The sequence below is a fragment of the Ornithorhynchus anatinus genome, chromosome X1, assembly GCF_004115215.2.
Source record: "Ornithorhynchus anatinus isolate Pmale09 chromosome X1, mOrnAna1.pri.v4, whole genome shotgun sequence".
Taxonomy (NCBI): Eukaryota; Metazoa; Chordata; class Mammalia; order Monotremata; family Ornithorhynchidae; genus Ornithorhynchus; species Ornithorhynchus anatinus.
Window position 1 is genome coordinate 91,248,267 of NC_041749.1, and position 22,161 is coordinate 91,270,427.

General features: G+C 57.2%; 1 protein-coding gene across 2 annotated transcripts; it reads right to left on the reverse strand.

Annotated features, from left to right (window-relative positions):
• Nucleotides 1–364: 364 nt before the first annotated feature.
• Nucleotides 365–20,872, reverse strand: LOC103170249 (laminin subunit beta-1-like). 2 transcript variants are annotated; one of them, XM_039910323.1, is made up of 35 exons: nt 20,738–20,872; nt 20,427–20,488; nt 17,814–17,992; nt 17,482–17,605; nt 17,089–17,162; nt 16,641–16,829; nt 16,399–16,462; nt 16,003–16,205; nt 15,682–15,802; nt 15,397–15,585; nt 14,208–14,387; nt 13,784–13,896; nt 13,347–13,426; nt 13,075–13,231; nt 11,876–12,028; nt 11,578–11,736; nt 11,140–11,261; nt 10,865–10,985; nt 10,133–10,325; nt 9,694–9,837; nt 9,268–9,499; nt 8,851–9,014; nt 8,352–8,576; nt 7,907–8,124; nt 7,725–7,821; nt 7,134–7,509; nt 6,705–6,889; nt 5,206–5,447; nt 4,767–4,970; nt 3,897–4,041; nt 3,534–3,741; nt 3,279–3,420; nt 2,720–2,893; nt 1,403–1,447; nt 365–1,175 (listed from the first exon to the last, which is right to left on the reverse strand). In XM_039910323.1, the coding sequence occupies exons 1-35, from the start codon at nt 20,749–20,751 to the stop codon at nt 984–986; spliced, it is 5,490 nt and encodes a 1,829-aa protein (XP_039766257.1). In that variant the 5' UTR covers nt 20,752–20,872; the 3' UTR covers nt 365–983. The 2 variants fall into 2 exon arrangements, with proteins under 2 accessions (XP_039766257.1, XP_028907998.2); XM_029052165.2 differs by having other exon boundaries at nt 1,291–1,447.
• Between the last annotated feature and the right edge of the window lie 1,289 nt (nt 20,873–22,161).

The window sequence follows — 22,161 nt, forward strand, 5'->3', positions numbered from 1 at the left end:
TTCGGCATGTGAGGGTGTTTCTCTCCCGCTCCTTAGAAATCAGACAGAAGGCTGCGGAACAGGTTGAGGTCACTGCTTTTATGGGGGGAAAGGGGAAGGCAGGAGAATTTTCAGACTGCTCCCATGGCAGAGATGGGGCTGGGGCTCCGGCGTTTCCACAGGGAGAGGTTGTCCAGAGGGATAAGGAGAGGGCAGCAAGGTGGTGGGGCAGCATAGTCTGGAGGTTCAGGTCCTGGGCTGGCCCGGCTCGACCTACCCCGCACCCCTGGCCCATCTAGCCAGATTAGGGATGGGAAGGTGGAGATCAGAGCAAGCTGCAGCTGGCCCTGGCCTGTCACTGTTTCCATTTCAGGGGTGGGAGGGACGGCGGGGGGTTGGGGGGGGGGGAAACGGCAGGGAGGAGGGAAGAGTCATGCTTCCGCTGGAGGAAAAACAAATTTGGTTCCAACTTGCTATTTCCGGATACTTGAGTCGCTGGGAGAATGGAGAAAGGGAGTGGGATGGAGAGTTAGGGCTAGAGATTCAGCCTTTAACCCCTCACATGGGGAATACAGGGTTTGCTAGTGAATGTCCCCAAAATTAAAGAGACATAAGGACACAGTCTTGAGATATGGGGAGATGGGAGGTAGGGATTTTCCTCTTTTCACACCTGTTGGCCTGGCCCTAGCCCAGAAGTAATTCCCAACTCCAGGAGCCAGAATGCAGACTTCATAATCCTGGGCCTGATGACCCAAAGCCTGTATGTGGGGGTTGGTGATGGGGAAGAGGGAGGTGTTGAGAAACAGATGCATGTTGGGTTTAGGATGATTCATGTCTCAGCTGGCTGTGTTTGGCTGAGTTTAATGAGAGTATTTGGGAGCTGAGAGGAGAAAACAGCAAACAGGTGGGGAGATCTCAGTGGTTGGGGGGGGAGGGGGGGGGCGGGGCACCCTGACTTAAGCTCCCACAAGGGAAAACACTGAAAGGTTTTTAACTAGTCTGTTTTAGGGGGAGAGAAGAAGTGGGGAGGACAGAGTTGGGGGTGAGCAACAGGAACAGGGCTCAGCAGGTGGCATAAGCATTGGCCTCTTGGCGGATATGCTCCAACAATCCTGAGACCTGCTTCTCAAGTGTCTGCAACTGGGAGACCTTCTCTTCGAGTTCCTTTTCATTCCTCTCAAATCGTTTCTCCAGCCCTGGAAGGACACCCCACAAGCCCAAATTCAGGTCAGCCTCAGTACCCCTGGTGCCAATCCCCAGTGTTCTGGGAGCCTACCTCCTCCCTCTCCACACCACCCCTTTATATCTCACCTTCTAACTGGGTCTTGCTTCCACTGACTTTCCTTAAGAGCTCCTGGGCTTCATGCTGCACCTGTCGGGCCCGTTCCCAGGCCTTGTTCATCCCACCCCCCAGGCTACCCACCTGGCCTTGCAACTCCATATATCTTTGCTTCACCATTTGCATATCCTAGAGCGAGAAGAACAGAGAGAAGCAGGCACCTCGAAGGTAAGGCACAAACATACCCTTCTCCCCCTACCCTGTAAAAGCTGTGCACCACAATTCATGGTTACCCAGTTGGGGAAGTGGGAGGGAGGAAATTATAAAAGGAGGCACAGGCAGTTGGTTACCAGTTGGGCCAGGATCCCCCAATTCTTGTGCCCTTGGTGGCATGGTGGTCCCATACCACCCTCTTTCTCCCCGTCCCCTGCTTCCACTTAGTTCCGTGCTTTGCGCACAGTAAGCACTCGATAAATACGATTGAATGAATGGAATTGAGCCTCTACATTTTCCTCTAGTGGTGGATTTACATCCAGGGTACCAAGGTTGAGGAGGCAGCAAATTTGGCCACCCCTCCCTGCTGTCATGCCCTTCTTGGAGTTCAGTGGGATCAGCAGCTATTAGGATGGGGTTTGTGAGCAGGAGCTAGAGCAGGGTCAGGAGGAGGGAGGCAGTGGGGCACCAAGACCAGAAGCCAGGCTCTGCTTTAGAAACGAGGCAGTGGTCAAGGATACCTCAGAGGTGAGTTTCTCAGATGCAGAAGAGGGGCCACTTGGGGTTGCAGTTGGTTTGGGGGGCATCGAAAATGGCAAGAGTGGCAGGGCCAAGGCCTAAGGGTGGTATAATCCCAAATCCGCCACCGCCTCCCTCCTCTTCATCAGAGCGGTCTAGACCCGGCCTCACCTCAGTTGGGCCAGGAGGTACAGTGGCAAGGCTGAGCCCAATTCCAGGGTCAGGGTACAGCAGGACTGTGTCCTCCACCCTTCCAAGTATGCACCCATAGCCTCTGCCTCAGGGACCACACCCTCGGAATGGTCTCGGCTATAGGCCCAAGAATGATGGCTTCTAGGGACGTTACGCAGTCAGCTTTGGAGGGTACCCTCAGGATCCTGGAAAATGCCCAGATTCTGAGGGTGCAGAGCTTTCTGAGTACCCTCAGGTAATCAATAGCTCTTAGGCATCAGACTTTGTGAGAAGCAGCGTGGCTCAGTGGAAAGAGCCCAGACTTGGGAGTCAGAGGTCCTGGGTTCGAATCCAGGCTCTGTCACTTGGCAGCTGTGTGACTCTGGGCAATTCACTTAACTTCTCTGTGCCTCGGTTACCTCATCTGTAAAATGGGGATTAACTGTGAGCCTCACATGGAACAACCTGATTACCCTGTATCTACCCCATCGCTTAGAACAGTGCTCTGCACATAGTAAGCACTTAACAAATTCCAACATTATTATTATTGTGCCTCACCTTCCCCAGTTTCTTGGCAGTACTGGCGGCATGGCCCGCCTTTCCCTCAGCTGCTTGTGCCAGTTTTCTGTTGTCTGCCATCTTAGTCTGCAGATTAGCCACCTCCCTTGAGAGTTTCTCCAAGGCCGTATCCATATCCACAGCCCATGTCACTTGCTGCAACTTCCTGTCCACCTGCAGGAGGCCCGGAGCCCCAGGAGGAATTAGAAAGATCTTGAGGGAGAGTGGATGCAAGAGGTGTCTGGGCTGAAGAGGAATTGGTGGGGGTGGGGGGCACCACAGACCAGAATGGAGCTGGTGGAGGGGTCAGAACCAGCCACATTCTTACATCCTGAGCAACGCCGTGTTCAGCCATAGGCCAGCACATCCCTGCGGGAGCAGGGGTAGGGATCAAGTCTGAAGGGGAAGAAACGCACAGGGATTTGTCCTGAGGCCCAAGCAGCCTCTCACCCCAGGGTGTCACCTGGTCTTGTCCCTGGTGCCAGAGACCCCAAGAAAAGGGAGAGGGTGAGAAGAGTACTGGGGGTGCACGGCTAGCCGGGGTGGGAAGAATCCTTACCTCCCGCACCCGGCTCTCCACACCTCGCAGTGCTTGCTTTGCTTTCCGCAGCACCTGCTCTGCTGCCCTCATGCTTTTCCGAGTCATCTCCAGTGTGCCCTGTGTTTCCATGATGGTGCCCTTCACTCCCTCTGCCCATTCCCTGTAAAGAGACACCAGTTAAGCACATGGGCAGCTCAACAGCCGTATGGCCAGGGAAACGACCCCACCGCCCCTGCCTGCTGGGGCTCCGGCCCCTGGCACGTTCCCCCTCACCTGGCCTGTTGCCCTCGCTCCAGCAGTCCCTGGGCAGAGGCCATGGCCCGAGCAGTGCTGTTGAGGAGCCGGTCTACACCGTCCAGGCTACGGAGGCTGTCCCGGATCTCTTCTAAGAGGTGCCCCACTTCCTCAGGGCTGCTGGGTAGTGAGATGGCCAGAACCTGCCGGGCCACTAGCTCAATGCTTTCTGGGTCTGCTCCTTCCTCTGCAGGGACAGGGCGTTGTTCCAGATGGACATAGACTAGGCTTTTCCCAGGTCACTGATGTCCTCTGGACTACCTCTTCTAGTCAGCCCCTGCTGGGAGCCCTGCACCCCAAAGAGCCAGGCGAGCCCCCTCCCCACCCTCCTGTCTGACCTACCCATCAGGAAGAGGCGGATTCTCTGGATGAAGTCCAACAGTTGGGCGGTACCCTTGCCCGCCCGTCCCCGGGCTGCCTGTGCTCGGCTCAGGGTCTCCTCTGCCTGGGTCTGGGCAGCCCTGGCCACTGCCTGGATCTCCAGCAACTGTAAAGGAAGCACCATTCAGGGCCATGGGAAAAGACCTAGTGCTCAGGTGGTGTGATGTACCTGGGAACTTCTGGAGTCCTTAACTGTGGGTCCAGGGTGGGGCTGGGCCAAAAAGAGATGCAGAGCAGGAGAGGTAAGGGAAGGGGATGCTTTGGTCCATGATTCCAAAAAGCAGCAATTCCAACGGAAGAAAGGTAGGAGATCTCTGCCCCTCAGTGCTCAGCACCACAATTCTTGGCTCACCATTTGGGGAAGTTGGGGGGAGGAAAGGAGGAAATTAAATGGGACAAGGGAAGGGAAGGTCAACTGTGCACCTCAATCTGTGACCTTAGGACACTTGATATTCTCCCCACCCCCCAGCCCATAGAACTTATGTACATATCTTTAAATTATATATTATTCATTCATATTAATGTCTGCCTCCCCCTCTGGACTGTAAACGCCTTATGGGCAGGGAACGTGTCTGCTAATTCTGTGGTACTCTCCCTAGCACTTAGTAAAGTGCTCTGCATGTAGTAAGCACTCAATAAATACCTGTGACTGATTGATTGAAGGGAGAGAGAGGAGAAGGAAGGAGGGAAAGAGAAGGAAAAGGGGAAAGGCAGGGAAGGTCCCAGCTCTCCGCTCCCTAATCCTTCTGAGCTTAGTTTCCATCCCTCTGGTCTCCCTCCCTTTTCTCCCAAGCCCTGTCCTCCCAGTCTCTAGACCTCATGGCCCAGTACCTGATGGGCAAGCTGTCCAAGCTGCTCAGTTGTGTGGCCCAATGCTCTTGAGACATTCTGGGCGGTCCCCAGTGCCTTGAGGGAGACAGGCAGGGCCCCAGGGCAGTTGGGGCCGCCACAGTGGCGCCGCCCCAGGCTGTCCCGGCACTCTGCCCCTCCACAGGGGGACAGGGCACAGCCCTTCTCACCTCGAGCCCCACAGATCTGCAATCGCATAAAATACTGGATTAGTACAGACTCCCTTCTCCTGCCAGGTTTCCTCTGAGAGGGGGTTCCCTGACCCACCCCTTTTTTCCCTCCTCTTTCCCCCACTCCCGCCTACTCTGCCCCTCCCCTTTTCTTTTCCCCAAGAGCTTTACCCCTCCCAAACAACCTCTCTCCTCCTCTTTTTTCTTTTCTCCCCCCACCCCCCAAACACCCCTCCCTCCTTGGATCTGACCCGCTGATTGGCTGTGAAGATGCTGAGGGCCTTAGTGTCTGTGAGCAGCCCTTGCAGTTTGGTACGCTGGGCAGCCATTCCTCTTCGCAGAGTTTTCTCCGTTTGCTGCAGCAGCTGCTCTGTCTGGCGCCTGGTGCTGTGGGCCTGGCCCAGGGCACTGTTTGGGCCCTGCAGGGAGGTGTTGGTCTGGCGTTCTGCATCCCGAGAGGCTTGGGCAGCTGCCAGGATGTGGCCTATAGTTTCTGAGGTCCCCAGGAGATCAGAGAAAAGATGGGGAGGGAGGAAATGGGGGAGAAGAGGGAGGTCTGTCAAATGAAAACATAAATAAGCAGTGCCGTTTCGGGTCAGATCAATCGTCCATCCAAATGGGTATTCCGTCGCTATCGATGGCGCCAAAGGACACTAGGATGAACAGTGTGGTGGTGGTTGTCCTCTTGGATGCCCATCCTCATGGGGATTGATAGATCATCTAACATTCCTAACGTTCCCTCCCATCCTGGACTCCTTGTTCCTGAATTTATCCAGACCCCTCTTGAGCCTCATGTTTTAGCCCTGCTCATCTCCCTGTGGTCCTGAAGTCCATCTGCTTACCGCCTGCTGAGGGAAGGAAGTGCTTCAGTTTGTTTTGAACCTACCACCTTCAAGGTTCAGTGGGTGCCCATCAGTCTATGGCAGGATCTGGTGAACAAGTTTTGTGTTTGCCCTGTCTACACCCTTCATGATTTCGTAAACTTCAATCACATTCCTGCTCAACCTTTATCTTTTTGGATGGCAGAGTCTTAATCTTTCCAGTCTAACATCATTTGGAAACTTCTCCACCGCCTCCGGTTCACTTTAAGCTATCCTTCTTGGTAGCTTCGCCAGCTCTATTAGGTATGCTTCCTAAAATGCAGTGGCCAGACCTACATCCAGGACTCTTGGTACAGACGTTTAATGGTTTTATAGAAAGAATGGCCAAACTACGCCTTTTGCTTTGCGTTCTGTCCCACCACAGTCACTCCCTGGTAAGCTTCAGCTCCACAGATGAACTGAAAAATCAATATCCAGGTACATGTTGGTGCCTGCAGAAATATCACCTCATTGGAACACAGACTGTATGTAAGGTCCCCGTGGGCGGGGATTGTGTCTACGGACTCCGCTGTAGTGTACTCTCCCCAGTGCTTACTACAGTGCTCTGCACACAGAAAGAGCTCAGTAAATACTGTCGATTGATACTACGAAGACCATTAGTTGAGATTATCAAAAGGCTAAGGAGAGGGATAGGGATATTAGAATTAGGGCTACAACTATCAGGGACAGGAGGGACAGTGCCGGGATTGGGGCTAGGGATAAATCAGGTTTAAGGTTAGGGCGAGGGCTGCTGTTAAGACTTGGATTAGGGACAGGGTTAGAGGTAGGATCAGAGCTCACATTAAGGCCAGGACTAGGCATAGGGAGGATTGGGGTTACGGATGTCAGGACTAGGGTTGATAGACCCCCGACTGAGGGCTTGCCCTCACCACTGGTCCTGGCCTCCACGGCATCTCGAAATTGCTCCCAGAGTCGGGTGGCGGAACCATTAAGGTGGTTTAGCTCCCGAGCCAGCTTTCCCAGGCGGCTCTGCTGGCCCTCAACCTGCAAGTTGCTGCTCACCATGTGTTGCTCCACTGCCAGCAGTCCCAGCCCCAGGGCTGCCACCTCCCTCCTGGAAGATGGAAGGGTCCAGACAGCCTCAGAGCTTGCTCTCCCACACAGAGCAGACTTCTCAGTTCTCTGGTCCAATTTTCACCTATCGTGTGTCTCTCTCCCATCCCCCCACCAACTGGACTGGACTTCCCTCCCTTTCCACCCTCTCCATTTTCTCCTTTCCCCCATCCCGTCCCCCCTCCCCCCAGCCTAAAGCCGACTCTCTTGGGCCCTGTATTCTCACCTGGGAGTCCGTTCCTTACCTGAAGTTGTCCAGCTGGCGTGTGAGCGGCTGCAGTTGGGTCTCATGGAAATGTCCGGCTCCCAGAAGCCCCTGTACCTGACGCAACTGCTCCTCTAGACTCCTCAGGCGGGCGCTGCTGACCTCGGGCCCCGGGCCCCCTAGCCGCAGGGCCTCGGCCTCCTGGTTCAGCCAGGCCAGGTGTTTGCGGAGCAGGCCCAGCTGCTGGTCCCAGTGCGTGAAGCAGGGGTGGCAGGGCGGGCAGTGCGGGAAGCTGTCCTGGAAGCCCCGGGTGCACACGCTGCAGCGTGATCCCGTGAAACCTTCCCGGCAGGAACAGCGACCAGTGAGACGGTGGCACTGCAGGGACTCGGAGCCCCGGGGGTCACAGTCACAGGCTGCAGGGGTGCGATAGAGAGTGAGCGAATCAGAGCTGGGCCACAGATTTCCCTTCCCTCGGAGACACTCCCAGTTCTACCGGGGAAAAACTGCAAGAAGATGTCCGTGTGATCGTACAAGCCGGGGTGGGGGAGGAGTGTGCGCGCATGCCTGTGGGTGTCCATACATACACTTATACGATTTGCTTCCCTCCGTCTCCTGCCCCTAGTCTCACCTCTGCACTCCAGCTCCGGGTCACCCCAGTAGCCCTCCTGGCAGTGGGAACAGGTGCGGCCTCCAAAGCCTGCCCGGCAGTGGCACTGTCCTGTGAACTGAAGAGCAAAGGGGCTGCTTCATGGGAACCCTCCAGTCTGGGGGGGTCCGAGGAAAGGCAGCAACAAGGTGGGGAGGCCTCACCGTGTTGCAGGACAGATGCAGAGAGCGGGTGGGGTGGCAGCTGCAGGGCTCGCAGCCGTGGGTTCCACCAAAGTTCCAGAAATTGGGGGCACAGCGGTCACAGTTGCGTCCCAGAACGTGGGGTCGGCAGGAGCAATGTCCAGTGATCCGGTCACAGTAGCAGGGCCCAGAGAGTGGGCAGCGGGTGGGTACTGTGCCCTGTAGGTTGCAGGTGCAGCCTGTGGAGGGGCAGAATTGCTCGGAGGAGGAAGGTGGGGGTTTGGCGTGTGTGGAGAGATCCCAGCTGTGCCCCCACCCCCACAGCTCTAAGGGCCTGACCCCACACGCACTGCTCCACAAAGTCCCATTCAGACCACAGTCTGGCCCATCTGCTGGGCAAGCCCTCCTCCTTGTCCCCCCAATCAGGGCCTCAGCCCAAGAAGCTGCCTCTCTGGCACTAACTCACGTCGGCAGCTGCGTTGCAGGGCGTTGCCATAGTAACCAGGGCGGCAGTGAGCACAGCGGGGCCCCTGGGTGTTGTGGAGGCAGCGCTGACACTGGCCGCTGCGGGGCTCACATGCCGCGGGGTCGCTGGGATCAATGTTGTTATTGCACTGGCAGGGCCGGCAGTCTCCTCCCTCCTCCACCGGCCGCCCGAAGTACCCGGCTGAGCAACGGTCACAGCGGGAGCCTGAGGAAGAACGGAGGGAGAGAGGGGAAAGGGAGAAAGACAAGGCAGACAGAGCCGCTGGGATTGGAGAGGTTGGCGGAGCCAGGTGTGGCAAAGAAGAGGGAGGCAGCTAGGGATCCGGGAGGGGGAGGAGGAGGGGGACCAAGAGGAGGGGAAGGGTGTCAAGGAGCAAAACCTTGAGTCTTTCGCATTGATTGGGGCCCCATGGGAAGCAGTGGATGGAGGCCCTGGCTGGGCCTCCCCAGCTCCCTGCACCCCGTAGCACGGGTCTTACCTGCATAGCCTGGGGCACACAGGCAGACGATCTGGCCAGTGTGGCCATCGGCCTGGCAAGAACTGCCATGGTAGTGGCGGGAGCCAGGGTAGCCGGGGCAGGGGCAGGGCCGGCACTGCTGCCCGGAGCCCAGCACCGGGTCACCGTAGTAACCGTCCAAACACCTACCAGAAGAAGGGGCCGAGGAAGGGAGAGAAGTTGGCACCAGCACAGGCTAACCGCTCGCCCTCAACCACCCGCTGGCAGTGGTACCCCCCCCGCGGCACCGCTGTCCCAGGTCCCCACTTCCCTCCTATTCCATCCCCCTGTGAATGGGCCCTTCTTCTGGGTCGCAGTATGCCCCCAAACTTCCCTTTAGCAGGCAGCACTTAAGAACCGAGAAAACAAGAGTGCGGGCCCAGCGGGTCTCACACCCACCTCTCACAGTGGCGGCCAGCAGTGGCATCTCGGCAGTCCTGGCAGGCCCCTGTGTGCGGGTGGCACTCCTCAGCATGCCCGTTGCACTGGCAGGGCCTACACTGTGGGAAACCCCACTGTCCAGGCTGGCACCGGTCACACTGGCGCCCCATGATGCTGAGCCGGCACTGGCACTGCCCACTCACTGGGTCACAGAATCTGCTGGTGGCACCTTCAGGAGAGCAGCGGCACTCTAGGGGAAGAGCACCAAGTCATGCGGGGGCGGCAGCGCAGGGGCAAAGAGGCCGGGGGGATGCCTTGCCTCACTGCCCCCGGCCCTGTGGGAACCCGCCCTTTCCCCGGTTGCTCCTCACCATCTGGGGGACACACGGTGGCTCCCTCGGCCCTGTGGTTGCCCCCTTCTTGTGCCCACCTTCCATTACTCACCACTGCAGCCTGTGGGTCCAAAGCCAAAGGTGCCCGGTGCACACTGATTGCAACGTCGGCCGATCACGTTGGCTTTGCACTGGCACTGCCCCCCTAGCTTGGCACACTCAGTGCTGGTGGAGCCTTGCAGGTCACACTGGCAGGCTAAGAGGGTACGATAGCAAAGAGGGACATTTGTTATTGCCAATTTCCCCACGTGCCCCAGAAATACCCTTGGCCATTCCCAGTTCCACCATCACCTCCTTGCTTCCCCGCGCTGCATCTCTCGGCCCCTTCTCACAGACCGAGCCCCTGGGACCTAGCACTCATTCCTGTCCCTCTCCCAGGCCTGTCTCTCCGGTCAGATCCCGTACTTGCCCCTCGCTCCTTTGTAGTGAGTCCCACCCCACTCATGTCATTCATTCAGGTCCCGATCAGGTCTCGAGCCCTCATCACTCACACAGAGCTCCATCATGCAGAAGGGCAGAAATGCTGCACAGCAGCTCAGCGCAGGACTCAGCCAGCACGGGCAGGGTCACCATCCTGAAGGCCTCAAGACAGCGGTATCGCTCCATGTCTTGGTGTCTCTGGGCAGCTCCAGGGTCCCCGGTGCGGAGGCCAGGGAGCTCCAGCACCCGGGGCAGCAGCACCAACTTTGGGCCAAGAGAGAAAGCCAAACCATCAAGGCCTGGAGTTGGGCAGATGGGGCTGGGGAAGTGAGGCTGGGCCAGACGGCAGGGCTGGGGCCATCGCCTGTAGCTCCAAGCTCAGTTCGAGTTATTTCCCCTGCTTCCTGCAGCGGAAGGAACTCTCGGGAGCTGGAGAGGACCTAGGGCAGCTTTATTGCAGACCTTGGCTATCTAGGGCTTGGGACTCAGAGTTCATGGGTTCTAATCCCGGATCCGCCGCTCGTCAGCTGTGTGACTTTGGGCAAATCACTTCACTTCTCTGTGCCTCAGTTACATCACAGTGGGACAACCTGATCATCTTGTATCCCCCCAGTGCTTAGAACAGTGCTTTGCACATAGCAAGCACTTAACAAATACCATCATTATTATTATTATTATTATCTAGGGGCTGGCAGAGTTGGGGTGAGGAAACTAAGGGGCGAGGCTGGAGAGTTGGGGGAGGCTGGGGAGTAAATCAGCCTGATTAGGGGGAGGGGGTCGTCCAGGGCATGGGGCTCCCTCACCGAATCGAGAAGAATGTAAGCCTCTGGGTGCCACTGAGTCACCCCTGCCCTCTGCACCCGTAAGACGACCTCGTAGTGGGTTCCGGGCTCAAAGCAGAAAGGTCTGGCTAGTACCACGTACCTGTTGGGGGACGAGGGGGAGAGGGGACGGAGGGAAGGCAGAGAGACACAGGGTTCCAGGCTTGAGGTTCCTGAGCCTCTGCCTTCTCCCCCACCCAAGCCCACATCTCTTGGTTCGGTTGTCGCCTCCCTTGCTTGGCCCGGGGTTCCCCTACCTGTGGCGGTGGGGCAAGGCCTCATGGTATAGCTGTTCAGAGGGGAGCACATTGCCACAGCGGGGGCTAGTGGGCAGCGTGCTGGCACGGACGCTCACGATGGCTTCCCAGTCCTCTGATGACTGTGGGGATATGAAGCAGTTGCCTCAGCTGAGACAGAGAGCCATGCAGCTAGCCCTCTGTCCCAAAGCCAGAGTCAGGTCCCTCTTGTGAGGGGGCTCCTCAGGGCCCTGATCTTGGCCTCTCACACGCAGTTGCACTACCCTGCCACCTCTGTCTGGCCATCTCCTGAGCCAGAACTACCCATCCCAGCTTGGTCAGTCTCCACCCACTTCCGCTACCTCTTCGACACCCTTGCTTGACTCTACCACTAGGCAGACCCACCTTGTGCCCCTGCCCCTCCAAATCTCCATTCTGTCCCCTCCAAGCCTTGCCTACCTGTGGTTCGTAGCGTAGGAGGATGTCGTAGCCGAGGGCAAGGGGTACGTGGTGGATGTGGAAGGAGAGTCCGGCCCCATCCCGAACCCGGGCAAAGCCAGGTCCCGTCCACGTTGGGGCCGTCCCGACACGTTCCCTAGGCACTGGCTCCACGTCAGGCTGTTGGCATAGGACAAATCTGTATGTACCTGGCTCCCTCTCCCAGAAAAATCTGCACCTTTCTCTCTTTCTCGTTCTAATGCATCTCTCCACCCACCACCACCCCCACCACCATTCTATCTCTACTGTCTCTACTTACCTTAGGGAGGAGCTGGCGGCTGCGTCGGGCGGGACTGTGGGACGGTGGGGAGCGGGTTGGGCTCCGCTGGCGCCGGAGCCGTGGTCTGTGCCTGCTCTGTGGGCGGCTGGGATCCTGGGGGCAGTCTGAGGGAGCCTCAGGCCGGGGAGCACCCTGAAGGAGGCAACAGCATGGGGGTCAGTGCTCCCATCCCTCCTACTCTTTTTTTTTTTAAATGGTATTTGTTAAGCACTTACTATGAGCCAGGAACTGTACTAACCCCAGGGATAGATACAAGATAATCAGGTTGGTCACAGTCCATGTCTCACAAGGGGCTCACAGTCTTAGACCCCATTTTATAGATGAGGTAACTGAGGCACTGAGAAGTTAAGTGACTTGCCCAAGATCACACAGCAGACAGGTGGCAGAGCCAGGACTAGAATCCAGGTCCTCTGACTCCCAGGCCTGTGCTCTATCCACTAGGCCACGCCACGCTGCTTCTTCTTATCAACAAATACTCAAGTGCTAGAGGTGGCTGTTAGGTTGATACAGCTCAGGGTGTTGGATATTAGTTGGGGAAGGTTTGTTGAAGGAGACGAAATTTTAGGACATTGAGGACTTTAGAAGGAGGATCAAAGGGGACTGGGGGGAAGAGGGGAAGGTGAGGGCCAGGGGTGGGGGGCAGTGCTCTTCCCAGATTCTTCCCTCAGCTGGCAACTTCTGCATGACTCATATGCTCTGGTCAGGAATGCAACCCAATACCAGTAAGTTGAGGGGAGTGGGAGTGGAGGCAACTTCCCAAACTGAGGAGCCCGGGGGGCTATGGAGAAGAGGCAAAGAGAGCTAGAGAAGTGGGATGGGCTCAAGTACGGGAAGTACATTCACTCCAAATTTAGGCCTTCTTCTCCTTGTTATCTGACCACCCTGTCCACTTCAGCCTCTGTCCCTCAACAAAGTGGCAGGGGTGAAGGGGCCTGAAGGACTTGAGGTGCAAGGGTGCTGAGGACTACAATTCATCCCCATGGCTGTGACCACAGAGCTACCCTGGCCTGGGCTCAGGCCATCTCTAATTCCCCAGGCCTCTCCTTCGGGTTCAAGCGCTCTGCCCCTGAGACAGCTTTCTCTTTCTGTCCCCATTTTCTGTCCCATCCCCAACCCCACCCGGCTTCCCAAACCCAGGTCTTTTGTCCCTGCCCCACCCTGCCTGGCCCCTGGCTCACTGGCAGCAGTGGGTCTGTGGGCGGGTGCCCCTGGGCATGCTCCGCCTCGTACTTGGCCTGGTCAAGGGTGGCACAGTAGTAACCAGACTGGAGTTGGTGGCAGCGGCGGCCACTGAGATGTGGACGGCAGGGGCATAACCCATCCTCCCTCGAACACCTGGAGGCGGGGTGAGGCAAAGTGAATAGTGAGTAAAATGGGATTGAGCCCTGGGTTTGCCCACGACCCTCGCTTGGCCCCAAGGCTCCTAGCACCAGGACCCCAGCCCACCTACCTGTTACTGTAGGCTCCCCCAAAGTCACAGGTGCAGGGGCGGCAGCCAGCCAGGTCATTGCTCAGACCCCAGAACTCGGGCTGTGGAGACAGGCGATGAGGAGGGCAGAAGGGGGCGGATCCCAGTTCAGGTGGGTAACTGGGAGGAGGGAGGAAGGGAGGTGCAGGGCTTTAGGGAAGAAGGAAAGCAGGGACAGTGGGGAAGGAGAGCAGGGAAGGGCTAGGAGGGAGGTATTGAGGGACTGACTAGTTGGAGACGTGGGGGCAGGAGATTCACCCAGCCAAATCCTTGGAGAGAAAGAGAAACCGGGAACCAGGGCTGGAGTTGGAGGGCAAGGAAGGGGCGAGATGGGAGGAGGAGCACAAGGGTGGCAGAGGGCGCATGGAGATAGGGGGTTCCACAGGGGCGGCAGTCCCACCCCCACCCTCTAGGCTCACCAGGCACTGGCCACAGAAGCGCCCAGTGACGAAACGCTTGCAGTAGCATTCTCCGCTGACATGATCACAGGGGGCACTACCTGCCACGGTGCCCTGGGGATCACACCTGCAGGCTGAGCAGAGACAAAGGGCCACTCACACACACTGCCCCCTATCCCTGGCAGCGCTTCTGAGCTCAGGGAAGGGCAGTTTCTGCCACCAGACCCTCTAGCCCCCTCCATTCCCGTTCCATTTTTCCCTTCCCATGACTATTCTCCTTGGACCAGAGGGCTGTGGGGCAACAAAATAGGTAGGCAGGGAGAGGGTGAGGGCCCAGGCAGAGAGGCAGGGATGAGGGGCGATGGGGCAAAGAGGTGTGTGGGGAGTAGAGAGGTCACAGGGTCCAAGAGGGATAGGCAGTACAGGGGTCCCAAGGGATACTCACGCTGGCATCCGAGAGGGTTGGCTTGACTGAGCCCATAGAAGCCTTGGCGGCAGCTGTCACATCGCTGACCCCACACATTGACCTTGCAGCGACACTGCCCAGCAATCAGGCCTAGCGCCACATCTGTGCGCCCATCACACACTCCTCCATCCAGGGAGCCCGCTGGGTCACAGTCACAGGCTGGGAGGTGAATACAGAAGGCTCACGCAAGGCTGGCACCAATGGGGCCTGTTTTTCTTTCATTCAGTCATATTTATTGAACACTACTGTGTGCAGCGCACTGTGCTAGGCGCTTGGGAGGGTACAGTATAGCAATGAACAGGCACGTTCTCTGCCCATGATGAGCTTGTAAGCTCCCGGAACCTTCCCCAAGCACCTAGTATAAGGCACGTAGTCAGTAGGGTTGTTGATGAGGAAGAGGGATAGATGATGACGATGATGATGATAGCTGAGCCCCTGTGAGGAGTTGGACTGGAAGGCATTTCAATCGATTGATCAATCGGTCGATCAGTAGTATTTACTGAGTGCCTACTCCGAGCCAAACACCGTATTAAACAGTTGTGAGAATAAAATAGAATTAGAAGACATGATCCCTGCCTTCAAGGAGTTTATGATCTGGCAGAGGAGACGGACGCTAAATATTACAGATGGAATGAAGAAGGAAAAAGGAACATGTATGCGAATGAATGCCCAAGTACTATCAGGTATGAAAGATGTGCACCTAAATGCTAAGGGAGGCTGTGAGTACTTAAGTGCTTAGGAGGTACAGGAGTGCTGAAATGGAGATTGGGGATTATAAACTTTGAGGGAATTGAAATTAATCGGGGAAGTCCTCCTGGAGGAGATGAGATTTCAAAAGGACTTTGAAGCTGAAGAGAGCCGGGGTCTGTCTGACGTGCGGCGGGAGGGGAGTTCTAGGCAGGGGGCAGAGCGTGGGGCGTGAGTGAGTAGGAGGCCGGTGGCAAGAGAGACGAAACTGGAGAATGTGGCAAGGGAAGCAGGTTGGCTTGAGTGGAACAAAGTGTGAGCTGGGGTGTAGTGGGAGAAGAGAGAGGATATGTAGGGAAGAGTGAGGGCTGATTGAGTGCCTTAGAGCCAAAGGTTAGGGTGTTTCTGCTGGATGTGGGGAGGAATGATTAACTGTAGGAGGTCTGGAGTTAGAAGGTTGAGAATGGGCTGGAGGACTCACCTCTGCAGGCCACTGGGGAGCGGAGGTCAGCTCGCGGGTCACGGTAGTAGAAGGGACGGCAGAGCTGGCAGTGCTGCCCCATGGTATTGTGCTGGCAGCCATCGCACACGCCTCCACTCACATTGCCCGAGGCCAGGAACACAGCCATGTCGAAGTGGCAGCTCCTAGAGTGCTGGTTACACTCGCACTCTGGGGAACGGGACTTGGGTCAGCACCCTCAGTTGACCTAGCCCACCCCCTGGTGCTCCTCGGGATAGGCAGCTGGGCCCTTATGGGCACTCATACCTCGGCAGATGTGAGGGTCGCTGGGCTCTGCTGGGCGCCAAGGCCGGTCGTGGTGGAAGTCCTGGCATCGCTCACAGTGAGGCCCAGATGTGCGGTGTTTGCACACACACAGCCCGTGGATCTGCAACGGCAAGGAGGTCGATCCCCGGAGTCCCGGGCCTCCCGGGCCCGGGTCCCCAGGCTCCTTCCCTCAGCCAAGATCCAAACTTACCTCTACTCTCCCCCAGTCCCCTTCCTCCAAGCCAGGCACCTAGATCGCTCCTCCAGCCCCCTGCCCTGCCCCCCAAGTTCCGGCTCAGCCACTCCCTCACCCCACCTCACCATGCCTGGGCTTCCAGGAGGGACCCCAGGTGCAGGAGCACACTCAGAAGCGTGGCCGTGGCAAAAGCAGCTCCCACGCACCACCAGCTCGTACAAGGCATAGTAATATTGGCGCAGTCCCTGGGGCCGCCCGTCCAGCAGGTTGTCCCCAAGAGTGTGTAGCTTGGAGAAGTTGACACGCAAGTTGGTGATCTGCAGGAGGTCTGAAGGGGGAGGAGGATGAGGAGGGTGAGGAGGGAGAGGTGGGGGAAGTTGGGCCCCCCATTCCACTAGGCAACTATTCCACTGCTTCCCTGCACTCCCTAGCCCCCCACGTGTCGGTCCCATTCACACACAGCCAAGGTGCTTCTACCCCCCCACCCTCGGAGCTTCAAGCATGTGGGTGGGTAGCGTTACCCTGGATCTCTTGGTTGTAAGGATCATCCACCTGAATGGCTGGATCCAGCACCTTGAAAATCACCTAGGATCAAGCATGGTAGGGTGTTGGGGAGACAGAGAACCAAGAGCCCTGACCACCAGAGCCAGCCCGGACCCCGCATGCCCCATTCTGCCACGAGCTCCTCCAACGAGGCCATCCAGCAGCCTTCCAGACCACTTTTGTCCCCCTCCATCCCCATTCCCGCGGGCAGAGCTCTGACCTCGCCCTGGCTGGAGGGCTCGATGTCAGAATAGCGCTGGTCACAGACGAGGTCGCTGACCCTGATTCCAGGGGCAGTGGGGACCCCAGGGAACAGCTTGCTGCAGTTGTAAGCGAAGTAGCGATAAACCTTCCAGCTGCGGCCAGAGTCGGCTGAGCGCTCAATCAGCAGGGCTGCAGGGCGGAAGGTCTGTGGGCGGGGAAGGAGGAAGGGAGAGGGAGTGCGGGAGGAGGGCAGGAGAGGGGCAGTGGAAAGGGAGGTGGAGGGAGAAGGATACAGCAAGCCAGGGAAATCCCAGGAAAATTTGTCATCCGGTGAGACTCATGAGGCTGGAAAGCAGAACCTGAGGGCTCTGAGGGACAGGGGGTGGAGCAGGAGAGTTGTCTGCCTCACTCCGCATCTCTCCCCTTCACGCGCCCTCGCTCTTCCTCTCTCCCTCGGCCTGTACCTTGAACTTCATGATCAAGTGGGTGAAGTGGAACTCGCCATCCAGGTCCAGCCGAATGCTTACATCTTCCACTCCTATTAGAGGCCAGATTCAGGCCAGCCCCATGTTCTGCCCTCCAGCCCCTAGACCCCTGCCTGGGGCCCAGAATTCTGCCCCCTTCCTCGGCAGCAAGGGTTCAAAGATCGACCTTGCTTCTTTCCCCGGGGTTCTCATCCATCTGGATGGGGGACTCAGACCTGAGGGCCTGATGCCCTGATCTCCCCAGGGTAGTTTGGTGGTTTACAGCTAAGCAGTCTGGTCTGGGCCTCTGCTCAGGGTCCCTGGAGGAGTTGACCAGCGTGGCCCCGCCCCTTACAGCCAGGCTGGCGCCACCCCCTGGCCCCACCCCCTCACCATTCTCTGACTGCCACCAGGTCTTCTCCCCATCCTGCCGGCTCAAGTAGATGACATTCTCAATGCGGTGTCCAGCCCGATCGCCTGTCATCCGCGAATCACAGTAGAAACATTTCTCAGAATCCTGTGGGGAGCAGGCCAGTGAGGCCCTATAGGACCAACCCTTGGGCTCTAAAAACAAAGCACCCTCCCCCTTCCCTCACTGACTCCCACTGGCCCTCATTCTCCCCATCCCCCAGCCCTAAGCCCAGGCTCCTCAGAGACACTGTTCTAGGGCCATCATTCCTCCCCCCCAGCCATATATTCCCCCATCCCCCTTACAGGGTCCTGACCTGCAAGTGGCTGACAATGCAGTACTCCTGGGGCCCATGCAACCCACAGGTGGAGGTGGCACTCAGGCTACGGGCCCGGCCGATGAGTAGGTTGCCGGTGGCTGGGTAGCAGCTGCCCTCCGAGCAGCCTGGGTGCAGAAGATCTGGCAACTCCTGGGCAGGGACATTGGGCATCTTGACTGGAGAGAGAGAGATAAATATATATATATATATATAGAGAGAGAGAGAGACCTAGTCAGGGGCCCTGAGAGCAGCCCTCCAGGGACCTTTGTCAGGGCAGAGGGGCTAGAAGGAAACTTGGGAGGTCAGGGCCGAGATGGCCGAGAGACCAGGGATGAGGCCAGAGGCCTCAGGTCGCAGTTCTCTCTTTCTCTGAATCAGCTCCGTCATACCTAGGACTTACTGAGCACTTCCTGAGCACCTTTGGGGGCCAGACAGAAATAGTAAAAGGTGCAATCTCTGCCCTTGAGGAACTTATAGTCTAGTTGGGGGAGACAGACATAAACTGAGCGCTGGGAATCCGATGGGCAGGAACGTTTTGGGGATACAAGAATCAATGGGAAATCATTGGAGATTTTTGATGGGAATGATGTGTTCTGATTGATGTTTTAGAAAGATACCTACAGCTGCCTCCAGGCAAACCCGAAAAGGGAGAGGTGGGGAGACCATCATGGAGGCTGTAACAGAAGCCCAGCTGGGAGGAGATGAGGGCTAGTAGGGGTGGATCCACAAAATATTGTAGAGGATGAATCGGCAGAATTTAGAAACCAACTGAATGAGGGAAGTTAAATGACAGAGAGAAATCAAAGAGGACACCGAGGTTGCGAGCTTCTGGGCCATGGAGGATGCTGGTGTTGACAGTGATAGGAAAGGGATGATGACGATGATAGTATCTGTTAAGCACTTTCTATGTGTCAAGCACTATTCTGAGTGCTGGGGTAGATATAAAGTTGATCAGGCTGGACATAGTCCCTGTTCTACATGGGGCTCCCAGGCTAAATAGGAGGGAGAACAGGTACTGAATCCCTATTTTACAGTTGAGGAAACTGGGGCCCAGAGAAGTTAAATGACGTGCTCATGGTCACACAGCAAGCATTCAGCAGAGCTGGAATTAGAACCTAGATCCTCTGACTCCCAGGCCTGTACTCTTTCCACTAGACCATGCTGTTTCACAATGAGGCAGAGGTTCAAGGACAGAGATGAAAAGTTCAATTTTGACCATGTTAAGCGGAGAACCCTGGAATTATCTGGCTCCTCCTCTTATCCTGGGAGATCTAGTTGTTTCTGCCAGGCCAGGCCTTGCCAGGGGGTCTTGGATAGTGGCAACTGGATCCCAGGCAGCAAACTAGGCAGTTATCCAAGGCCTGTTGGTTTCTGGCTGAGCTCCGTGGGTTTGGTTGGGACTAGGCTGGACCTGGGCTTCCCAAGGGCTCCCCGCGGCAAAGACAATTGGCAGTCTGGACTGACTTAAGGGAACCCGAAATCTGGTCTCCTTTGGCATAAAGGAGCCAGAAAAATGGGGGCAGAGAAAGAGGAGAGAGCCAAGAGGAACAGGGAAGGATGAGAGTAGGAGCGAAGGAAAGTGGGTAGGGGGACTAAATAGGGCCAGAGAACAAGGGGACTGCCTTACCTCCTTGTCCGCCCCTGATGCCGCCACTGGCTGTCCTCCACCAGTATTTCTGCCCGGATGGGAGTTTCTGGTGTGGCCGGATGATAGGCTTCCAGCTGTGCCAGAAACTCCCATCCACATCCTGGAAGGGCCTTGTCAGCTGCAGTGGTGGCAGGGGATGGTTACTGTTGCTACCTCCTCTTCTTCAGCTGTGGCTGTAGCTGCCACCACGACCAAGAGGTTCTGGATCTTCAAACTAGCCCGATGTGGGAGACTAACGGGTCCCTATCTTAGGTCTTTCAGATGGCAGGGCATAACCCCGAAGCCCACGACTGCCCTGTTTTAAACTGTCCTGGACTCTTCCCCACTTCCAAGAATCCTGTGAAAGCTCGGTAGTTCTGGAGCCCCTGGAGGAGTATGTTCGCTGGGGTTTGGGTGACCCTGGTGGGGTCCTGGGCTGAACTGGAACCCTGGGCCTATTGACCAGAAGAGGTTCAGCCCCCTAGAAGCCCTCATCTCCGGGGTCAGCCCACAGGCTGCCGGTCTGCATTCAGCCCAGAGCGGATCAGCAGGAGGCCACGGCTGAATGGCGTCTGGGGGCTCTTTCAACTGGGGCGGGAGTGGAGGGGGGTAACCGAGCTTGGCCCTGACAGTCACCTCTGGCTCAGGAAAGACCCAAATGAGGTAACAGAATTGCCTAGGCTTCCCCTCGCCCTCCAGCTGACCCACCACCCTGGTGGGGGTGTTGTAGAAACTAGCTAGTTAGAAAGCTAGAAACTCTCTAAGGGGAGTGTCTGGTCCAGAGCTGGAGACCACAATGAATTCTTCTGGGAATTGTACCCATATAGATTACTCCCTGGAAAATATCATTTGCATATTGGTACCCCACCATTCCATTTCTGCCCCAGAGCTGCAACAGCAACTTCACTTGTGAAAATGACAGCAGATGAGAGGTCCCCTTGCCCTGGGCCTTCCCCTCCTTAGGGGCCCCTAGATGCACTTACCCAGAAGCAGCAGCAGCACCTCCATGGACAGCAGGGAGGGGCCATGCCCACCGAGGCCAGGCCTGGAGAGAGGTCAAGGAGAGTGAAAAACCCCAGCAGGGACAGCACACCTGCCAGGGTCAGTGTGCCAGGTCCGGCCCACCCAAGATCCGAGAGCTGGGGTCGGACAAGGAGAAGGTGCAGACAATTCCTGGTGATGGGGGAGGGGGGAGGTTTCTCAGCCCGGTGGAGAGAGAATCCTTGGGTCATGGACCTGCCCAACCCCTCCAGCTGCCCCATTCCGGGCCTGGCAAGCACCACTCACTACTCACATTGATGAGCCCATCCAAATGCAGCAAGCTGGGGAAGAAGAGAGCACCGGTGAGAGGGTGGGGGTTTGGACCCTACAAAAAGCACCCCCCCGCCAATGCTTCCCCAAGGTGAGAGGACCCAGGCAGAGGCAGAGCTGGTGTGGGAACTCAGACCAGACAAACACAACTGGCATTGAGGGGCAGGCAGGCGAACAACCCCCGCCCCTTCTCCCTCCCCTTGTGCCGGGCCTGAATGGGGCACAATTCTTATTCAAATTGACTGTGCTGGCTTTGAAAAGCCTCTCCGTCTCCCCGGCCACCGGAATGTCACAACCGATTCTTTCTGCTCTGCAGCACCAGGGTTTTAAGAGGAGAAGCGGCCCCCTTGGGGGGGATGGCTGGGAGGGGGAAGCCAGGCCCCCGGAGTCTGGGCCTCAGAGATAGGGTTGGGGGGATCGGGGTGTATGTGGGAGCACAGCTCACAGATCTTCAAATATGTTGTTGCGAGGGGGTGTGGAGGGGGAGGAGGTGAGGGGGGAAGACTAGAAATTCTTTCTCCTTGGCTTCACCAAGCTGAGAATTAGACCCAGACATCTGCCAAGGGCTGAAGGGGAGAGAGTCGAGGGTCATGAACAGGAAGGGAAAACAGGACAGACAAAGGGACAGAGGCCACCCTAGGGGAGGGGGCTAACAGAGCACCTTGGGAGGAGGGGAAGCTGAGAGATGCTGCAGAGTCTCAATGGCTCACAGGGACAACTCAGAATCAGATGTGGCCTTCCTGGGTTCGAGGCCCAAACCCAAGGGGTCCAAACCTCAGCTCTGCTTCCCTGCAAAAAGCACCAGGGAAAACCAGATGCCAACCGGACAACTCCCTGAGCCTCCGGGAGGTGGGGAGACTGCACCATACTCCCCCAAGCCAGTGCCCAACCCTCTGCCTGGAGCTGGGAGGGAGCAGGAGCTACCCAGAGGCTGACAGAGACAGGGAGAGAGAAGGAGAGGGAAGAGAGAAGAGGAGCTTATAGCTCCCGTGTCTAGCTCTGGAACCTAGGGACCCAAGTGAACCCTGCCCCCTCCCTACCTGTCCCTCTGCTGAGCTCCCAGCTCTGCTTTCTGACTCCAGCTGGCTCTGGCCTCAGGGCAGGGTTTTCCTGGTTGCTGCCTCCGCCTTCTGGGGAGTGCCAGGGGGTGGAGCCAGGTGAGTTGGGGCCAGGTCCCTGTACTGGCTGGGCACAGCTTGCAGTGTTTAACTGATTTGGGGGGGGGAGGGATCCAAGGAAGGGGCTGGGGGACTCAGGCATTAGAGGACAGAGGACGGGGGAAGGGGCCATGGATGCTAACAATTAGGAGGTGTTATGGATTCTGGAAGCAGGTATGTATGTGTGTGTATATGTTGGGGGGGCGATGCTTAGAAGCAGGTACTGAGAATACAGGAGGAGGGGGTTCTT

Bases quoted from the DNA above. Each gene is read 5' to 3' on its own strand.
- LOC103170249 (XM_029052165.2), bottom strand. The intron at 4,042-4,766 runs GTACTGGGCCAT...CTTCCTTTACAG, and splicing joins TTGGACAGCTTGCCCATCAG to TTGCTGGAGATCCAGGCAGT. The intron at 2,894-3,278 runs GTAAGGATTCTT...GGCCTCCTGCAG, and splicing joins TGGAGAGCCGGGTGCGGGAG to GTGGACAGGAAGTTGCAGCA.